Source organism: Dermacentor silvarum, chromosome 1 (genome assembly GCF_013339745.2).
Source record: "Dermacentor silvarum isolate Dsil-2018 chromosome 1, BIME_Dsil_1.4, whole genome shotgun sequence".
Classification (NCBI taxonomy): Eukaryota; Metazoa; Arthropoda; class Arachnida; order Ixodida; family Ixodidae; genus Dermacentor; species Dermacentor silvarum.
The window spans coordinates 157,674,373-157,696,372 of NC_051154.1; the positions used below are offsets into that span (position 1 = coordinate 157,674,373).

Here is a 22,000-nt window from a genome sequence, read left to right on the forward strand (position 1 = left end):
AGAAACTGTCTGAAAAACCACCAATGAAAACAAGTAATAAGAAGAGACCTAGTATTGAATACGCCAGTGTTGATTACTTATGTCTGAAAGAACTTCTGAAAATAAAACCTGCTGCTCTTAGTCGTGCAAGTAAGTGCAGAGTAGTTCCAAAGGTGGTTCAGTTGTACCGTAAGCACTTTGCTTAGTAAAGACGATGCTGATATTAATTGAATCGAAGGCCTTCGTGCAATCGATAAAGACAACCTACGAATCTGCCATTATTTATTTGTGTCTTAATCTTCTGAGAGAGCATAATTAGGACAACGTTAGTGCAATATCAGGGATTAAAATGAAACTGTCGTAGTGTCTTAGGATTCCCGCCTATGGCAACCGCATTTTGATGTGGGCGGTTACAAGAAACTCGCGTGCATTAGGCTTTGGGTGCACGTTAATGAACCCCATGAGGTCAAAATTTCATTTCATTTATTATACCCTCAAGGCCTGTGAAGGCTTTACAGAGGGGAGTGAGTTACAGGTAAATTCCACAATATTGCAAGAGAAAAAATACGATATAAAAATACAATTCGACAAATAATTCGGTAGGAATACAATGAGTAGAGAGAGGAAAAAAAGAAGCTATTAAAAATACAAAATATACAAGTACATGAAACCGCATTCTAGCAAGTAATGTTGGTTAAGGCATCACGAAACAAATTATCGCTGATAGATACAATGTTTGCGGGAAGTTGGTTCCACTCTAGTGACGTCCGAGGTACGAATGACTGGGCAAATGTATTTGTTCGGCAAGAAGAGACGAGAACCTTGTAAGAATGATTGATGCGACGGGATACGTAGTGTGGAGTATGAATGAATACAACATGCAGTATTTTAGGGTGAAAAATTGTGCGAAATAATGATAAACGGGAAACTTTATGTCGAGCTGCAAGAGATGGAAAAGAAAGGCTATTTTTCATGGCTGGTACGCTGGCAGTTCTGTTATATTTCGAAAGAATAAAACGAGCAGCGTTATTCTGAACTAATTCTAATGCGTTAATTAAGTTTAGGTTATTAGGGTCCCAGACTGATGTAGCGTATTCTAATTTCGGACCGTATTAATGTTTTATAAAGCAATAATTTCAAAGAGTGTGGAGTCCTAAAAAAGTTTCGCCTTAAGTAACCAAGAGCACGGTTAGCATTGTTCACTATATTATTATTGTGGCTTGCCCAGGTAAGGTTGTATGTGATATGAATTCCCAAGTACTTGTACGAAGTTACCTGTTCTTAATCCGGAGCCCTCCACTACGGTGTCCCGTATTGCTCATTGGGCAGCTTCTGGACTCCAAGCCACACATTTCAATTAATCTTGGACGACAGAGATTCAACTTCATGAATATAAAGATTTAAAAGTATGGGCCTCAGAACAAATTATTTTATTTTGTTGTAAGCATATATATAATATATATATATATATATATATATATATATATATATATATATATATATGTGTGTGTGTGTGTGTGTGTGTGTGTGTGTGTGTGTGTTGTGTGTGTGTGTGTGTGTGTGTGTGTGTGTTGTGTGTGTGTGTGTGTGTGTGTGCGTGCGTGCGTGCGTGCGTGCGTGCGTGCGTGCGTGCGTGCGCGTGCGTGCGTGCGTGCGTGCGTGCGTGCGTGCGTGCGTGCGTGCGTGCGCGCGCGCGTGTGCGCGTATATGTGCAAATGTAGTCAACAGACAATGAAGCCAAGAAAAGCGTAGGGGAAATTAACTGCGTTTAATAGAAATGTACCAATATTGTTGAAAAGAGAAATGAAAGTGGAGCAAAAGATAACGTGCCGTCGACGGGAGTCGAACCCACAGCCTCCGCATGACGCGTGCGAAGCTCTACCAATTGAGCTATGGCGGTGGCTGCCTCCCCATCCACTTTCCTAGATATTCCTGTATGTGTGGTAAACATAGCACCGAGAGTGTTAGCCAGTGCCACGCAAGGCCATGGCAGCGGACGTGGAACATCCTGTCAACCGCAGCAGCGCTCTTCGGTTCCCATGCTTCTTCAAATTCACTGCATAGCGAATCTCCACATCCTGGCAGCATTTATCCCTTGAGGTAGGGGGTTTATGGGTCAGTTTGCACTGCTCCTAAGCTCATGTACTATGCACTACGTGATGGGTTGAGGATGTCCCACATCAGCCGAACACAGTGGGTGGGTGGCGCTTGCTTAACACTCCGAGGGTTAATTTTTACCTATAAATGTCCAAGAAAGTGCACAGCTTGGCTCAACTGGTAGAGCATCGCACGCGTCATGATGTGCATGGGTTCGATTCCCATCGGCAGGAAGTTCCGTTTTCATTCTTAGTTTTACACGTTAATTAAAACATTTATTTGGCCCTCTGCTCTTATTTATTATTATTGTTTGGCTTCATTGTACGTTGACTTTATCTGGTTCTTACTAACAATGAATCGAGCGCCTGTTTTCCCGATTCTTCTCGCTTAATGCAACAAGTAGAATGTGTCTAAGAAACATGGTGGCGCAGTGTTACGATTCCCTGCAACGTCGGAAGTATGTCACCAAAGGCAGTGTTAGCGTTCGCAAATACGCAAACGACAACAAATCGCAATAAATTTGGTTGTTAGAGTAGGTAAATAACAATGCCCTATCAGACGGAGCAAGATATTCCACGACGAATACATTGAGAAGCCAACGTGTTTCGTGTGCAACAAACGACGCGATGTGAACGCGCATGCGTTACCACGCATGGCGTGGTAAATAGGACTAACTAACGAATGGTTGTAAACAATAATGAAATATAGGTAAATACATTTATTTACTCGTACCACTGTGATCAAGATGTTTAGCGTGGCCTCTAGATTGTCATGCGCCCATTGAGAATCACCGGCTTCAATTGACAGCAAATCTGTGGATGGCTGTTGCGGTTCATGAAAGCTGTGTACGCGATATCCAGTGTCTAAAAAAATGGGTAAGGAGCTAACGGCAAATATATTAGTTCAATAATGTAAATTGCTGTCATTAGCAGCACCCTCTAGAAGATGAACCAATAAATATTTTAGTGTTTATAGATTAAAGAGCCTTCTTTCCGACGTAAAGCACAACGAAAACTTTCGCGTCACGAATATGGCATGTCGCATGCCGGAACTCCCATGGCACAGCTAGTGATAGAAGCTGCAGTATTCGCGCGGCAACTACTTGAAGCTTCTGTGCTCTAGAAACTGTGCGTCGAGAGTTTTATGCTCGCTGTTTGTTGTTTGTTCGGCATGCGGATAGTTCAGCCAACGGTGCACATGTATTTCACGTGGCACTATATAGGGATCACCAATATTCCACAACAGTCACCGGTTCGTCGGTCTGCACTGGATTCTGGCAGCAAAGGTTGCGGACGGCTCCATGTGAAGATGTAGAGTATGCATAATGCACGCGTTTGTATTTGTACTGTTCACGACAGGAAATTGGGCCACGTAGCCATAATTGTGCAAGAACTCCCAAATGTCTGAAAAACTGCCTCCCTGCGTGATCAAATCGAGCGCACGTGGCCCAAACACTGCAGCCACATACTGAAATCTGCTGTGGTCTTCGATTTCCGACGCAGTAGCGGTACTTTCGAAATGTGCACATGTGGTCAAAATATGCCCTTAGGACAAGAATAAATTTAGATCTTGCGCGATTCCTGTGCACCGCTGGCTATCGCAGAAAGGCTCTGATATCGTAGTGGCAATGCTGAAGGCTATTTAATGTGTTATTGGAGGCGTGGCTGCTGTCAGGGCAAGCGAGAGCAAGCCGCAGCTGTGCCACCGTGAGTGACAAGCTAATGCCGTTCGGCTGTTGCTTGGCCTGTCATTGCCAGAAGGAACTCTACATGCGAGAACGATGGCGGCTGCCATGAACTAGAGAACGAACCTCGTACATAAGTCGCCCTTTCTGTGTAAGTGTCTTACACTTTCCCACTTAACGTAAAACATTGTCAGAATTTGCATCGTCTATAGACAGTCATAACCTTTACATTATTGTCATTCGATAGTTAATTATATTTTTAACGAAATGTCTTTCATACCGATGAAAAAATTGAGGAAACATGCAACAGGCCGTCCCTCCGACCGCTTGGCTTACTCTCTGACCGACCTCATTGTAGCAAAACAGCGCAAGGAAACGCGTACACGGGGAAAAAGCCGACCAGACAATTTTGCCGTGAACGTGTTTCCTTGTGCTGTTTAGCCACAATGAATTCACCCCGACTATAGTCGGGTACAACTTAAGAGGGCAGAAGAGTTTGCCTCACTTCACCCAGATGACCGAAGTGAGGCAGCGAATTGCCTCCGCGACCAAAGAAATAGTCCCGCTCTGTTCTCCGTCGGCGGGGTCACCGGCCGTCCGGCTCATGACGTCACTCTGGAGTGCGTGCCCATTGGTGGAGGCTCGTGTGCATCCGCCTTTGCGGGGTAAATGCCGCTGCCTTCTAAAGTTGTACCCGACTATAGTTCGGCTTTCATCGCATCTGTGACTTCGTATTTCATTCCTAGCGCTTGTTTGTGCCCTTCATATTTACACAACATTTAAGGTAGGCTGCTTGTAGATTTAGAAGACATATCGCTCTCGCGTTTTGAAGCGGCCTCAAATAGAAAATACAAACGTACATATATATGTGCTCGTCTTTTCTATACCCATATATCCTTGTGGGCGCTTCAAAATACGAGAGAAATATCTTTCCGCAAGGCATCAACTCAAGCCCTGCCAACAAACTTTATATCCCATCTTTCTTTTCTCTCCCCCAGCCCCCTTGCCCTTGAATGTACGGCTGAAAACCGGACACTCTAGCACAACGCACAAAGCAAGATTCTTCACACGACACAAACACCGCCGCCAAATTGGTGGACCTCGCATTCGATAGCGGAAAGCTTTGTGCTAGTTTTAAAGCGTAGTTTTAAAGAGTAGCAATGGCACGAACAAGTCGGCTGCTTTAGGCCAGCTTCTTTTTTTTTTCTCTTTTTTATGCCTGATTTGAATGCCATTTTTGTGCCAGAATTTTAGTAATGGTGAAATGCCTTGTTCCGTAATTTTACACATCCGTAAATTTTTTCCTTCTTTTTCTCTCGCCGTTTGTCTACAGCCAGTGTAAGAATTAACCAAGGAACAATACGAAAAGTATACGCACAGATCCAGTCCACCAGAAATGCTAATGAAGTCCGAAGTCCGGAGATAGGAGAAAATGTAGTCGTGGCTGACGGGAAGGTAGTTGTAGCTCAGCAGTGAGAAGAAAGATAGCGCGAGCAGTGCCACGATCGCCACCCGACGCCTTCTCTTCAGAATCATGACAGACCTTCGTTTTGGCTCTGCAAATACAGAAATCAACGTGGTAGGAGGCAAATTCCAAGGCGTAGCTAATTGTAGTCACAGAATATATTATTATCGTATTATTCAGGACGTCTTGTCAAAGTATCAGAAACTGTTACCTAAAAGACAAAATATAAACGATACTCCACAGCGCGCTTTTCCTTCGCTGAGTAAGTACGCTGCTGGTCTTCTCACTCAATTTACTCAATTTACTGAATGCAGAAGTCGACAGCGCACTCAGGAATGGAACAGCGTTCACAAATCACGTGCCTGCGCAGGTTAGATGTACATGGTCATGACCACTTAGAGCACTGCCCGGGCCTAATTTCCCGGCCCGGGCCCGCCGTTTGAAGCAATGAAAGATATTTAAAAATGGCGTCATATGCACCATCTTCTGGCTTCGCCTACTGGCCGTGCAAGCTTGAAGCATGCCCGGTGGTGTGCTGCGCTCTTTTACAGCGAAGCTGTTAAGGGCTCACTCTTCGATGGTCGCGTCCCGATGTAGAAAAAAACTCATTGGCCGTATGCTGTATGTGCGCCTGTCACCCGCCTGTCCCACGCATCAGTTGAGATTGTGATCACGTGAGCCTATGTATACATGTGTTCCACGAAAATAAAGTTTAGTTGGAAGTCAGCGCTTGTCTCCGACGCGCCTTTACGTCCTTTGTCTGCTGTCGCGCTCTGCACATAATCTCTGAAGTTATTTACTTCGACAACCGCAGGCTCTCATAGAGGAGGCAGCCATCTTTTCCAAAACAGCTGCTTCTTAAGTTTACGCTGCCACCCCCTAGACTGACTCATTCTTTCTCCCCTGCAGCTAGCACTTGTAGTACTTGTTGTCGGGCATCTCAAGAGCAAATTGGTATTGTCGGAGAAGATATCAGGATGGTGGGGGGCCGCAGAAGCAAGGCCGCAGCACCGTCGATCACCTGATCATAAAGCAGCATTTTCTGGGTAGTAGTGGTTCAGGGATGAAATCGACCACCGGTTTCAGCGTCACCACGCAGTTATTTAAATTCATTAAACGCTGGGGTTTTACGTGCCCAAATTACGATATAATTACAGGGCACGCTGTCGTGGGAGGCTCGGGATTAATTTTGACCAACTGGGGTTCTATAACACGCACCTAAATCTATGTACACGAACGTTCTTGCATCACGCCCCATCGAAATGCAGAAAACACCCGTGTACTTAGATTTAGGTGCACGTTAAAGAACCCCAGGTGGTCCAAATGAATCCGGAGCCCCCCCCCACTACGGCGTACCTCATACTCAGATGGTGGTTTTGGCACGTAAAACCATATTTTTTTCTCGAGCTCAGTCACACAACGCCATATAGCCACTGGGCTACCGCAGTGGGTCCACGTGATTTACCGCGTTCACACTTAGGGCCTAAATCTAAGTACACGGGTGTTTTTTGCATTTCGATGGGGGCGTGATGCAAGAACGTTCGAGCGGCAGCCCGACGACAAAGACGACGGCAAGTGCACGGCGATGATACGACGACGACACGACGATGGTACGACAGTGACGACGGCATGATGGCTCGCGCGTCGCAGATCCGGGATCAAGCCTCGGGTGCGAACAAGCAGTGTCCTTTTCTTTTGGTGAGCCAAGGAAACAGGATGATGATTGTACCTGCCGCAAATTTTGCCTCAGTGCCCTAAGCAGTTATCGCTGTAAAACTAAATTCTTGCTGGTCAAACAGCTTCATAACTTCATTTAAAAGTGGCATCAATTCGTTCGCAAGTGCTCAGCAGGTTCTCGATTAATCCAATAAGGGCGCTAGACGTGAAGGCAAATAGCACCACACTGAGTTCATACACATACGCGTATGCAGAGTCACGAACACACACACTACAGGCCGCGATGAAGTCCGTGATGAGCAGCTAAACAGATGATTAAATAATGCACGCAAAGAGGTATGCTGCTCATCACTCGAAGAAATACTTCACCCCCGGGGTGGCAAAGCAAGGCGCAAGATACTTCTCCGCGCCCTGCTCTACTTCATTGACGCTCTCCGATCGCACAGCCCCGCTCTCCGGTCCATGGTGCTGCTGCTGCCCTAACGCTCTCGTCCCCTCTTTCAGAATCCTTCCTCCGTGCAGTGCGGTTGAGGTGTCCAACATCTTGGAGACAGCTGCTGCACTGCATCTACCCCCCCTTTTCCTTCCCAAACAACAAGAATCTCTCTCGCCGAGAGGAAGACGTGCTCCTCCGTGACGCAAGGTCACAGAACGAGTGGTCGTTGAGCTGTTAAGCCTCTAAATGTGCTGAGCGATGGCCAACGACATTGCGCGCTTTGTTCTAAACCTTCGCGTCGCTCGACGTCAAAGGCAGTACGCGCCATCTAGGAGGCCATGGCTGATCCGCGCGCCAGTACGGAGCTCAGATGGAGAAAGGGACGGAAACATTCTTGAAGGGCAATAGAACTGCGTTTTTTTTTTCTACAAGGCCAACCAAAGAACCAGGTATTGCCTGGCGTGTGGTCTCACACTACAAGCGATATACGCCAGTGCTTGCGTGAAAAATGTTTCACATGCAGGGTGGGCCACAAGTTCCTCAATCTACAACTGTTCATCAGCTGACACCGATAAACGAAATTAGAAGGAATATTTGTTAGTGACCTGCCTAAACAACAACAACAACAACAGCAATAATAATAATAATAATAATAATAATAATAATAATAATAATAATAATAATAATAATAATAATAATCCATTAAAGGTCCCTGTTTGGTGTATCTACTTAAGGGAGGTGGGGTTACATTTACAGAATAGTGTTGGTCACTTAGACAAAGAGAGGCGAGCGTACAGTTAGTATTTAGAGTGTGCTAGTAATAAATCTCTAAATGGTACTGCATAAAGTTCGATTAATTGTGGCTGTTTACTCCATTCCGCTGTTACAATAAAGAAAAACGAGTTAAACGTGTTAGTAGCACCGTGAAGACGTTGAACGCTCATATAATTGAAAAGACGACGATAAAGGTGGACAGGGGTTAGGAGTTTGTCATCTATAGATGACGAAAAGTGTAATGGATTTTGTGAAATAGGCATAAGGGTAATTCGGCGTCTGTATGCTCGACAATGGAGGGAGAGGGAGAATTTGATTTTACTGGTTCTGCTTACCGTCGAAGAACTGTTAAACCAAGGCCGGTATTTTGTAGCGATGCCTTACGACTTATTCTATACTAATCTTATCATCCACCGCTCACAGCCGGCTGATCCCGTTGATAACACGAGCGGACCGTCGCTCTGACCACTGACAAAGCGTGATAAGCGCTAAAAGGCAGTAGTGCCGGAAATGCATAGCTACAAAATACTGGCCCAAGATGCGCGATTTTGGACTGCTTCAACGGTGTTCGGACTGCTGCGTTGAACAGAACACTTTATTCAAATATCTCCGTTATACACTGAGTGGAACTACCAAAGAACATTTTTTATGGTGCCAATACAATTCGAGCCAATACGAACCTCGAGCCAATGCAATTCACCTCATACAAATTTTGTTACCACCTTTTTTTTTTTATCCAGCGGCCGTGCCACTGCCATCAATGAGCACATTGAAAAAATGTTGACTCGGATCATATCATCCACACGCATATCTTGTATAGATACGCTATAGCCGTCCAAGGCGAGGGCGCTGGCCCATAGTTACTCGAGCGAGATCGTTGCAGATCATTTTTTATATTTTTACGGCGGGCAGAATGCTTCTTATAAGCAGCGAGCGAGAAACGCCTTCGCGCTACGGGGGTTGTCAGATTACAGCAGGTCGTCCACGCGTTTCTGAGATCTCAGCAGGAATTTGAGCACACATTATTGGCTAGAGTTCAGCCTCTATTGTTGCGCCAGGCTTCCTTAGCGGCCAAATTAAATAAAATGTCACAGTTTCGCCCTAAGGGCGAAGCAATGAATGCGATAGCAACACAGCAATGTCATACGAAGTAAGGTGAGCGGCTTTGGTAGCAACAACACGCAGAACTGTTGTCGACGCCATCGGCGTTTTGCCCGCGTTAGCTCAAAATGCGTGCGGCGTTGGTGACTGTTGCTGGAGCCTCTGATATAAATAGGCACTTGGTGCCGCAGCTAAACGTCGCCTCCCTTCCCTCCCCCTCCCCCACGGCCTCTCGCGCGTCCGAAGAAGGCGCGTTTGCTCTACATATATGGTGATTGTAAAGGAGAAAAGAGACGCCTACTTCTGCAGCCCTTAAGCGAGCACGGCGCAGAACGCGCGTTTGTTCTCCGCCGTGCGTTCACTCCCCGTGAAAGACGCGCCCCTCGCGCCCTTTCACTCGCACATACAGCGTTCGGCGCGCGGCGACGATTTCATCTCCAAATGACGTCATACGGAACCTCACGGCGACGGCGACGGCGACGGCGACGGCGACGCCGACGGCGACGGCGACGCCGACAGCAGAAATCTGCTTTTGAGTGTCCATATAATTGCTATCGCAATAAAAAAAAAAGAAAGGAAATGGTAAAAGACCGACCATAATAGGCGCGTTATCCTTCCGCGAGTTTTAGAGTTCAGATAGCGAATACAGCAGAGTGAACAGGCAATATGACCAGGTGGGGGTCGAGAGTTGATGAAGCTTCAACTAACGTATTCAAAACAGCATATAATTTTCTCGTGTGCGTGTGCCTGCGTGCGCCCAATGTCTAGCTGTTATGAATCCATTGAAAGTAAAAAAAAAATCGCTCGAGTCAATAGTTCAGGTTATATTCGTGAAACTGCGGGCGCCCGCCGCGGTGGCTTAGCGGCTATGCTGTTGCGCGGCTAAGCACGAGGTCGCGGGATCAAATCCCGGCCGCGGCGGCTGCATTTCGATGGGGGCGACATGCAAAAACGCCCATGTCCCGTGCATTGGTGACATGTTAAAGCCCAGACCACACGTACGCTTGCAAACGCGCGCAAGCTCGCGTCCGCGCGCCCACGCATGCGCAGATGGTGCGGCACGGCTCGTACGCGTCGAAATGCGGCGCGATCTCGGTGATCAGCTCCTCTCAGTTATCGCGCGCCTGGGCTGCCTCGCGTCGGCGCGCCTGGCTACGCAGCGACGGCGCGGTACATTCAACTCTCAGTTAAGCAGAATTATATCATGCAAAAAAGTGCTTCTTCTTCACTTTTTGTGCTGATATAACAGCTCCAAAAAGATAACAATTACGTTTATAGATATCGAAGCATTTTGAAGCACTGCCAACAACGGAATACGAAGTGGCGTCTGCCAAGGTGTAAACAAGTGAGGCCAGTGAGCGCGCGCTGTCGCGCGTATTTGTGGATGCAAACCGCCATTCCTCGCTAGGCGCGGCAACCGCAAGGCGCGTAGACGCGAGCTTACGCGCGTCCGCAAGCGTACGTGTGGTCTGGGCTTAACTCTTTCCGTACCCGCCCATTGGGCATGGTTAGCTCTCTATCAATGGTTTGAAACGCCGCTTTCAAGACCTCCCGCGCCGTTCACGGACACACTGCGCCATCGGACGTGAAAGAGGAGAAACTATAATGTTACGGGAAGGAAGAAGCGCACTGGTATTTACAGGTGGGTTTTAATGGCTGCGTAGAGAAGCGAAACCCAGAATCTTCTTTGTCGTCTCTCAGGGCACCAACCATGTCCTCTTCTTTCCACATTACATACTGTGACATTACCCCCGTCGGAAGAGGCACCTTACTGGTGCGACTCACTGGTTCCAGAAAGGAACGGTTTGAGGCGGCTGACGTGGATGATGTCAGATAGAGGTGAAGGCACGGTAGCATCTAGTGGAGACACTTCACATGTGACAGGCGTCACCTGGCGGAGGATGCGATAAGGGCCGTAGTATCGCGAAAGGAGTTTCTCCGAAAGATCGACACGTCGAGATGGAGACCAAACTAGCACAAGAGCACCTGGTTCGTATTCGACGTCGCGGTGGCGCTGATCGTAACGGCACTTCTCACGTGTCTGTGAAGCAGAGAGGCGAAGACGGGCAATCTGGCGTGCCTGGGTCGCTGTGGTTATGACATCACGAGCGTTCTCTGTCGGCGAGTCGAGTGTGGTCGAAAGAAGAGTCTCGAAAGGCAAGGTCGGTTCACGGCCATATAGAAGGTAGAAGGGCGAATAGCCAGCTGTGTCGTGGCACGAGGAATTGTACGCAAACGTCACAAATGGTAAAGCACTGTCCCAGTCGCGATGATCGGAGGAAACATACATCGCGAGCATATCAGTTATAGTCCGGTTCAGGCGTTCAGTAAGACCGTTAGTTTGAGGATGGTAGGCTGTAGTAAGCTTGTGTTTAGTAGCACAGGATCGAAGTAAGTCGTCGATGACTTTGGCAAGAAAATATCGTCCGCGATCGGTGAGAAGTTGACCAGATGCGCCGCGGTGTAAGATAACGTCGTGAAGCAAGAAGTCAGCGACGTCTGTAGCGCAACTGTTGGGAAGGGCTCTTGTAATGGCATAACGGGTGGTATAGTCGCGACGGCAATCCACTTATTTCCGTCGTTTGATATAGGGAATGGTCCGAGAAGATCAACGCCAACGCGAAAAAAAGGGTTGGTCGGTATATCCAGAGGCTGCAGCAGACCAGCAGGATGTACAGCTGGTCGTTTTCGGCGTTGACACGACTCACACGCGGCGACATAGCGACGGACGGAGCGGTTGAGACGTGGCCAGAAAAATCGTCGCCGAATTCGGTCATAGGTCCGAGAGACGCCAAGGTGTCCAGCAGTGGGAACGTCGTGCAGTTGCTGGAGTACAGTCTGCTGAAGATGAGGCGGAATGACGATTAGCAGCTCGGGCCCGTCTAGGTGCATGTTTCGGCGATACAGGGTGTCATTTTGTAGTACGAACATGTGAAGCGATGGGTCAGACGGGTCAGAGAGCAGGCGGTCGATAAGCTGCCGTAACGATTCATCGCGTCGTTGTTCAGCCCCAATGTCTTTCAAGGCGGAAAGCGAGAGAACGCAGATCGGTGCGGCATCCACTAAATCGTTCGGTGCATCAACGGGGTGACGAGACAGGCAGTCGGCGTCCTGATGTAAATGAACTGACTTGTAAACCATGGTGTATGTGTATTCCTGAAGGCGTAGGGCCCAGCGACTGAGGCGTCCGGTGGGATCCTTGAGGGAAGAAAGCCAACAAAGGGCGTGGTGATCGGTTGTAACCGTAAATGGTCGGCCATATATGTAAGGTCAGAATTTGCCCACAGCCCAAATGAGGGCGAGACATTCCCGCTCAGTAATCGAATAATTGCGCTCGGACGGGGAGAGGGGGCGGCTGGCGTAGGTGATAACGCGGTTGTGCCCGCGTTGGCGTTGGGCTAAAATTGCGCCGATGCCATATCCACTGGCGTCAGTGCGAATTTTTGTCGGAGCGGAGGCGTCAAAATGGGCGAGAACAGGAGGTGTGGTGAATAGCGTGATTAGGCGCGAGAAAGAAGTCGCTTGTTCAGAGCCCCAGCAGAAAGGAACGTCTTTCGTGAGGAGGTCAGTCAGGGGTCGAGCAACATGCGCGAAATTTTTCACAAACGGGCAGAAGTAAGAGCAAAGGCCGATAAAGCTGCGAACATCTTTGGCAGAGGTTGGCACAGGGAAATTCTGCACTGCACGAACTTTAGCGGGGTCGGGGCGAATGCCTGACGAATCGACGAGATGTCCGAGCATGGTTATTTGTCAGTGACCGAAGTGGCACTTGGATGAGTTGAGCTGCAGGCCAGCGGCGCTAAAAACAGAAAGCACAGATGAAAGTCTATCAAGATGGGCCGCAAAAGTTGGAGAGAATACAATGACGTCATCCAAGTAACACAAGCAGATGGACCATTTCAATCCACGCAAGAGCATGTCCACCATACGTTTAAATGTCGCCGGGGCATTGCACAAGCCGAAATGCATTACCCTAAACTGATAGAGGCCATCAGGTGTAACGAATGCGGTCTTCTCACGGTCCATTTCATCCACGGCAATTTGCCAATATCCGGAGCGAAGGTCTATTGATGAAAAATAAGTGGCACCGTGAAGACAATCCAGAGCATCGTCGATCCGTGGAAGCGGGTAGACATCTTTCTTGGTGATCTAGTTTAGATGACGATAGTCCACGCAGAATCGCCAACTGTTGTCCTTTTTGACGAGAACAACAGGGGAAGCCCACGGGCTGGAAGAGTGTTCAATAATCCCTTTGGCAAGCATTTTGTCAACTTCGCTCTGGATAACTTGTCTCTCAGAGGGCGACGCACGGTATGGCCGACGGCGAACAGGCGCCGCATTGCCGGTATTTATACGATGCTTCACAACCGTAGTTTGACCCAAAGAGCGATCGTTCAGGTCGGAAATGTCGGCGTAGGACTCGAGGAGGTCACGGAGCTCTGCGGCGGATTGGGGGTCGAGGTCCGGTGCAATCATCTTTGCAATGTCGTCGGCCGGGGCAGATGCAGAAGGCGCAGAACGAGCACTGGTCGAAGATGCCGCAACAGATAGAGCTGAAATGTGGCACTCGCGGGACGGTGACAACGTGGCAAGCGACATTCCTCGAGGAAGTACCTGAGGGCACTGGCCGACATTGAGGATGGGAAGACAGGTATGATTGGCCGCTACAGAAATGACGGTGTGTGGGAAGGAGACATTGTGGGAAATCAGGACTGAAGTCGCGGGAGTGAGGACATAGTCTCCGTCAGGAACAGGTGGAGAGGCGAAAACGATGATGCAGGTGGCTGCTTGGGGAAGACGAATAAAATCCACAGAACAAAGCTGAGTTGGGGCTTGAGCAGGAAGGTCAATGGAAAGGGGTAGGTCAAGTTGGACAACACCGGCTGAACAGTCAATCAGAGCAGAATGGGCGGTCAAAAAGTCGAGGCCGAGGATCACATCGTGGGGGCAGCGTTCGAGCACACTAAACAAAACGGACGTGTGGCGACCGGCGACACTGACACGTGCAGCACACATTCCGAGCACAGCCGGAGTTCCACCGTCGGCGACCTGTAGTAGTCGATTCGGAGCAGGAGTAAGGACTTTCTTCAAGGCGCGTTCGCAGGTCAGCACTCATGATGGAAACTTGTGCCCCAGTGTCGATGAGAGCTGTAACAGGCAAACCATCCACATCCACGTCCAGAAAGTTCCGATCAGTAGGCAGGGTCAACAGAGGAATTTCAGGCCGGGGTGCTAGAGCAGCGTCACCTCCCGGAGCGGCGGTAGGCGGGAAAGCTTGGTCGAGAGAGGGCCGGCCAGGAACTTCGGCAGTGGCGAGAGATGTGGCCCACACGTCCACAATAGAAGCAGATGGGTCGATCATCATGTGTGCGCCATTCGGCAGGGTTGCGATAGCTCGGGTAAGGACCGCACTGGTTCCGGTGAACAGGGGCAGAGGCAGTAGACGAAGCGAAGTCAGGACGGTTGGCGGAGCAGATGGATTGCAGATCAACATTGGAAAGTTCTTGGCGAACGACCGATTGAATGAGGAACACTAGCGGCCGGGAATCGCCAAAGCACTGCGTCACTTGTGTGGCAGGAGACGCTGCTTCAATTTCTCGCCGGACTATACGTACGACGTTCTCTGAGGGAGTGGGCTCACGCGGAAGACAAAGGTCTTCACACGTCGATGAAGCAGCGGTGTTGGGTAGACGCGTGAACTGCTGAACTATGTGGCGGCTTTTCGCTTCTTCAAAGCGGCGACATTCGTTAATGATCTCATTGACTGTTGTAATATTCTTATACACGAGAAGGTTAAACGCGTCGTACGCAATGCCTTTTAAAACGTGACTGACCTTGTCTGCCTCAGTCATGTTTTTATCCACCTTGCGGCAAAGAGCGAAGACGTCCTGGATTTACGCCACGTAAGATTCAGTGGACGTCTGTGCACGGTTCCCAAGGTCCTCCTGAGCACCACGTTGGCGGCCGATGAGCTTGCCGAACAAATCACGAAACTTCTGTTTGCATTGCTCCCAACTTGTAATCTCTTCTTCATGTGTCTCGAACCAGACCCGTGCCGTTTTTTTTTTTTTTTTTTTTTTTGAGGTAGTAAATTACGTTGGCCAGCATAAGCGTGTTATCCCACCTGTTGTTGGCGCAGACCCATTCGTAATTTACCAACCAGTCATCGACGTCAACGTTGTCAATCCCAGAAAACATGCCAGGGTCGCGGGGCTGGGTTAGGATGAGCGTCGGTGGCGTCGACGGGGCCGCGGTTGAAGACTCCCCTTCGGATGACATGGCGGCCAGGTTACGTCCGCTGCGGAGCTCCGTCTTGCGCAAGTGACTACCCCGCACCTCCACCAATAATGTTACGGGAAGGAAGAAGCGTACTGGTATTTACAGATGGGTTTTAATGGCTGCGTAGAGAAGCGAAACCGAATCTTCTTTGTCGTCTCTCAGGGCACTAACCATGTCCTCTTCTTTCCACATTACATACTGTGACAATATTTTAGTTTTCTAAGCAGTTCGCTTTTTTTCCCCGCTAGGTGGTGATTTTTAAAAGCGCCCCGAAGTTTCGCGATCGTCAGGGCAGAACGCAAAAAAAAAAAAAAAAAAAAAAAAAGTCCGGCTCCGAAAACGGCACGCCCGCTTCGGGAGATCGCAGATATCGCGATTCCGCTGCCTCTGCGGCAGATCTTATCGACACATCGAATAACAGTGAGTCAGAGGACGCTGACCTTTCGTCGGACTTGAGTCTGAAAGCCACGACGACGCAAACCAGCCCGGAACATAGGCGGCCGCAGCCCGCCACGCCCAACTGTAGTGCTTGCAGTTAAAATTTTGTAGCGGGATGCCTGTTCAATGAAAAATTGATTTTTTCGGAGATAGTGCCTAATAGACAGCAATACATTTTGTATATCTCATAATTTTCGTAACATCTTTTTCTTAGTAGATACAAGCGTGTCTTTACAAACTTTGTTCAATTTTATCGCACAATCTTGATTTTAACAACTTATCTTTTTCATGACCATATATCTCGTTAACAAAACTTTTATGCGAGAAAAGTGCATTCATTTTGCTTTCTGTTTATGTATTACATTAAGTATTGAGTGCTGTAGTTCCTTTATAAAAAACATCTGCCGTAACATACAAAAAATACCTATTTTCTCCGTGGTAGGGAAAGAGTTAAAAATCCCCTGGTAGTCAAAATTGATCCAGGGTTTCCACTATGGCGTACTTCATGATCAAATCGTTGTTTTGGCACGTCCCCAAATTCAATTCAATTAGTGCTACTGCTGAAATACTTTCGCTGAAACAGAACGTGTAAAGTGAGTACACCTTCCATGTAGAATAAAAATGTTGAAAATTCGCATTCCTTAGAAGCATCCCCAATTGCGTTACGTCGTCTCCTCGAACAACTCGCACGTACAGACCGTGAGAATCTCGCAGGCCGAGATTACTCAAAAATTCACACTGGCATCACTCACCGTTTGTAAACAGAGGCAAGCACATCGGCGAAGCATACGACGAGCACTGCACGCGTGACATAGAAATCAAACTGGGCCGGCACTATGGATGGCGACCAACAATGACACCGATATTGGACGCACTGCGACAGGCGCCCTTGTCAAACACTGTGCGCGTAGCGGCTGCGATGTCCGATCCATTCCCTCACTCGCATTCTCAATTTTGACAGCGTGCTTGCAACGTTCTATACTGAGAGCGCGCCCTATATTTATTTCTACTTTTCTTTTTATGCCGAAATGACAAGCAATAAGTTAAGTTTAATGTAAACAAGCTTGTAAGAATTAAAACCGCATATTGTGAAGACTCACTCACGCTTACTCACCGAACAGCCAACAAGAGTCGTACGAAATTAAACAGTGACAATGAGGTAAGTACCACGGCGCAGTGCGCGAAAGAACAACCAAAGGCCTTGCTGCCTGCAGGTGTAAGCCAAGCAACCGATTCTATGCGACTTCAAAGAGCGGAAACGGAGCGCACAGACACGGAACGTGCCTTTGTGATTCCTCGTTCGTTTCCTTCCTGCTTTCACCCTTCAAGGTGGCGGTCCCAACCACGGTGGCTCTTCAACTTAGGATATAAAGTCGTCGTATATACCATAAAAAAGCTCAATACTTGTAGATTCCAACTATACACGGTGTTTCAGCGAACACTCAAAATATATGTAAGGTTGCCTGTGGCAGATAGCCCAATTCTAGTGAATGAGCTGGTCTACTCGAAGAGGCGGACATTACTTGCACAAAAAATTGAAATGCATAATCGACTAATTAACAAAAATTCACTAATTAAGTTTTTAACTAATTACCTGATGACCAATATTGCAATTTACAAATTGTAGCCGTGGAGTTCGCAAGGCGGATCCACTTGGAATTAATTCTCAGGATGACACCAGATTCGAGATACTAATTCCCGAACTTTGCGGAGAAATGCATTGGCGTTTCAGCTAATTTTGTGCTTCAATGCATAAAGCGACGTTTTGTTAAGAACCTAACTGGAACCTAACTAATAGTTGACGGCATTTTGTATTTACAAAGAAAAAAAAATCGCCGACGCCCAACGCAGGAACGGGCGCCTAAGAGCTGAGACCTAAGATGTAGAACAGAGGGGGACTAGTAAACCCGAACGTGTAAGAAAACGCACTTCTGCTCACAAAATCTATTGTTCCAATGAAAGCAGAAAACATGCACTTTTTAATGCTCCTGATTTCATATAACGGCGCGTTGACCACAGTAACAAAATTGGTGTCCGAACCTGCAGAGCTAGCAGGTAGTCGAACCTTTTATTCGCAATGTCTCAAAGAATGGAACCACCTGCCCACCTCGATCGTCTCCACCTCGAGCACGTTCAACTGCGCGCTATATAATCACCTGTTCTTATTCTCGGCAAATGTTGGCGTAAAGTGGGTTTAAAATTTTTGATTACCAATACTAACTCCCACTTATCAGCTGAATAAACTTTCTCGAAATGTTGTAACTGAATCATAAATTTTGATTTCGCATGTAAAATTGTTTACCGATTCCTTTCTGTAGCGTCTGAACGACCCTTGAATGTAAATAAACTAAATGCGTGATGTCATGCAATGAAGTCCACGGTTGTTCTTCAGTTACACTTGTTTCCACGAAGGCAGCACCGCTACTAAACGTTTTTTTTTTTTTTTTTTTTTTACCTTGTAATACGCATTGAAAGTCCGAAAACGCATATGAGAGATGCCGAGCGCTATCTTTTTTAAAGGAAAAGGCACGACGCACTTATTACGAGCGAACTTACTCCAATTATTACTGGATATGTGTGGGCGGGGCCTCCAACGTTAGGAACAGTCTCACGCTAGGGTGTCGCGGCAGGCAGTTTCACGCGATTTTCTAATTGTTCATAACTCGAACGACCGCTCAGCGGCCTTTCAATTGGAAATTAATGCATTCACGACTCATAAGAAGTGCATATAGGTGTCCCTCGGATTTTTTTGTCAGCCGTCGTTCCTTTAAGTGATATGGGCCAGTTTGTTCATGGTGCCAAAGTGTTTCGTAGCGAACAGCGCAATTATATTGCAAGGAATATTAGAACAAAATTAAATAGTAAATAAATATTCGGCCAATCGCTCCAACTGTCGGCATCGGCACTGCCAGATCCGCAGCCGCTCTCGGTGAAGCAGAAGGCCCATCGACTATGCCGAACTCCATATATCGTCAGCATTTCAGAGCAGTCCGAACACCGGAAACAAGCGGTCTGATGGCGGAAAGCTGACCTTCGGAAAAGCTTATTTTGGACGACACGCTTAGCTCATATACGTACACTCACACACCAAACACCCTATAGCCATTGCTCGTGACGCCACGGCTTTCGCGTCAGACGTGATTACACACGTAAACATTTCACTTCGCTGTTTTTCAGCTGAACTAAGGGTACCGTATTACATTTCATGTTCTAGCGCCACTCGGCCCATTTCGTCGGTCGTCTGTCTAATAAATTAGCGCTTGCCAAAGAAATGCGTACACCTGCACACTTCAAATGGAGGCAAGGTGCAAGACTGCCTGATATTTCGCTGCGATACAAGAGAATCGACTTCGCCCGGAAAGTGGAGAGGGATGCTTCAAAATCGCTGTGCGAATGCACATAATTCCAGTATGTTGAAAAGAGCGCACGCAAACGCAATCCTTCTTTGACAAAACGAAGCTTCTGAGCGATATTTGCGAGCAACATGGCAAACAGGCTCGCGTAATCTCAGCAACGCTTGGCCACAAGATCTCGGCAACTGCTACGGGGTTAGCCGCTCTGTGAGAAGCTTTGTCTCACCTGTTAGAACGTCCAGGTACGCATGGGTGATCTTCTCTGACTCGCAGGCGGCACTACAATCTTTAAAAAGTCACAGTGCACGCAAGACCAACTATAGCGACATCAACTACCTATAATAATATACTGCACCGTAGGCTTAACCACAGTTTTGCGCTGCACGATTGCCCAACTGCTGAGGCACTGCCGGAAACGTGGAAGCTGGTCAAGCTGCTTCAACTATGGGCACCCTGCACTGTCCCCCCCCCCTACGATGTTTTCATTTTTCACCCCAGCGTCGCCGACACCGGCCGCGCTAGAGACGTGATGAAAATGATACTCCATTCCAAACGATACTGGTCATTTCGTCGCTCGTTTGAGTGTTATGCCCTGCGCATGCGCACTTTCGACGTTTTCACAATTCGAACACTGTTGCCCCATGATAAGCGATCGAAAGTGTCGCGGCGAATGTATGCAGCGTCCCTCCAGTTTTGCTTCCAGCACTCGTTAGGCTGTGTGTTCTTGCGCAGCTGTCTACTCTGCAAAGCTTCAGCACAGGGTGCCTGTAGGCGGATTCTCCGAGCCCATTTTCATGCTCTTATCTCGACATGACGCAGCGGCTCTTGTGTCTGTTGCTGCGTGGCGCTTCTAGCGTGCCCTGTGAAGGAATGACGAATGGAAATACAGGCCCCTTCGCAAGTTTGATCCGAATTGTGACTTTGATAAGCGTGATCGTCCATGCCTGCATCAATAAAACTGTCGCATGGCCAACTTGGCGATCTTTATTGATGCTAAAGCTTCTGATGGCCGATTGATCGAAAAAGCCGACGTGCGCTGTCTGGACAAGCGGAAAACGGCACCTAAATTCCCATTGGCTGCCACGCCACGTCACGAGCGCGCCTCGACGGAGCAGAACGGCCGAAAGGGATATGCACTTTGACTATGGTCGGAGTGCAGATAGCACTCCGACCTATGACGTCATGCTACCTGGCCCGAAATTTCCATTGCCAAGGCTGGCGTCACGAAAGCGGTGACGTCATAATTGCTTGCGTGGGGGCATCCCCATTACAGGTTATGGCAGTCGGGCCAGGTAGCATTATCGGAGTGCGTAGGCCTTGTGCTGTCTAGGCGTTGAAAGGGTGCACCTAACCTACTGCAGTGATAAGCGCGCCAGGTGTTGCGTGAGGAGTGAGGGCATCGCCGGGACGCCACTTATTCACCCTCGCTCTCGGAAGCCTGTGTTATCCGCGCGTTCTTTGCCCGCGCAAGTTTTCGCCTACGTTCTGAGTGCGCCTCGGTAAAAGCTGTAAAGAAATTAATGTATAAAAAAATAGAATCGATAGATAGAAACTTTATTGGCGAAAAGGGAAAGAGGTGGGGAGTAGATGGCCGAAGTACTCTAGTCCAGGGCGCCTCTTGGCTTTAGCCGCCCGCCGGACCTGATCCACGAGAGTCAGCTGCTCCTCCAGGTCCGAGCAGGACAGTTATGCCTCCCACTGCTCCGGGTTTATTATTTTCTGTATGCTTAACTGTGTGTTAAGTGTCTGTGGCTTTTGTGTGCAGCCCCATGATACGTGATGTAAAGTGGGGCTACCTTCGCACCACGGCATTTAACCTTAGGGTACCGGTCAGAAACCATGGCGTTTTGTCTGTTCAGGTGCGGGAAAACACGCGTCTATATTTTTCCAAGATCTATCGCGTCCTTCCCGCTTAGCACTCTGTGGGGAGGGGCGTATTTTTGACGGTCGAGACGCTGGTGAGCTAGAATTTCCCTAGCGCATTGGGGGGTTTCTGCCGAACTGGAATTTGTGTCTGTCGGCTGGAGGGGTGGAACCGAGTTTGGGCTTTCGGCAACCGCTTTAGTCATACCTCGAGCTAGTGTGTCCGCCCGTTTGTTCCCTTCCAGTCCCGCATGTCCCGGGCACCAAACCAGTCTGTGGTTGTGTGTGGGTGGTTGTTTAAATAACATCCTGCTCGTCGCGGGTAGCTGTCCCTTCAAATAAAGACGGCAAGCCACTAGTGAGTCCGAGATTACTGTCGATCTCCTGCCCTTCAACTCGCTGCTGTGTATTTCCAGGGCTATTGCCATGGCTTCCGCGGCAGTGGCTGATGAAGCTATAGAAGCGAGGCACCCTCCATCTTGACGCTGTTGTTGTCTCTGATGGCCACCGTGTCTTTGCCCTTGTTTCCGTGTTTGCCGTAGCTGCCGAAATCGTATCGGGCCGCATCCATGTAGAGTGTTTCCTCGTCTTGTGGTTTGCCATACTGTTTCCTGAGCCACTTGACTCTGGCTTGGCGTAGTGCCGTGTGTTTTTTTTTTGTTTTTGTTTTTTTTGGTATAGGTGCCACCGAGATCCTTCTCCTGGTCTCGGTCGACACTTCCTCCAACACTTCTCCCAATTTTTAGGGGTGGGGAGGGATTCCCAGTCTCGTGAGAATTGCCTTGCTCGTGTGGGTTTGGCTTAGCCGTTCCCTCTCCGAGATCAGAACTGCTTGCTTGAGTTTGGCGCAAGTG

General features: G+C 48.3%; 1 protein-coding gene across 2 annotated transcripts in view; it reads right to left on the bottom strand.

Annotated features, from left to right (window-relative positions):
• The window catches only part of LOC119436277 (alpha-(1,3)-fucosyltransferase C-like), a 41,511-nt gene that overhangs the window by 9,119 nt on the left and 10,392 nt on the right, over positions 1 to 22,000 (bottom strand). The window contains exons 1-2 of one of the 2 annotated variants that reach the window (XM_037703077.2): positions 19,510 to 19,739; positions 5,139 to 5,316 (exon numbers count right to left, since the gene is read on the bottom strand). In XM_037703077.2, the coding sequence (XP_037559005.1) occupies positions 5,139 to 5,296 (158 nt within the window). In that variant the 5' untranslated portion in view covers positions 5,297 to 5,316; positions 19,510 to 19,739. Of the gene's footprint in view, positions 1 to 5,138; positions 5,317 to 19,509; positions 19,740 to 22,000 lie in introns of those variants that run through there. The other variant, XM_049656700.1, reaches the window with a different exon arrangement.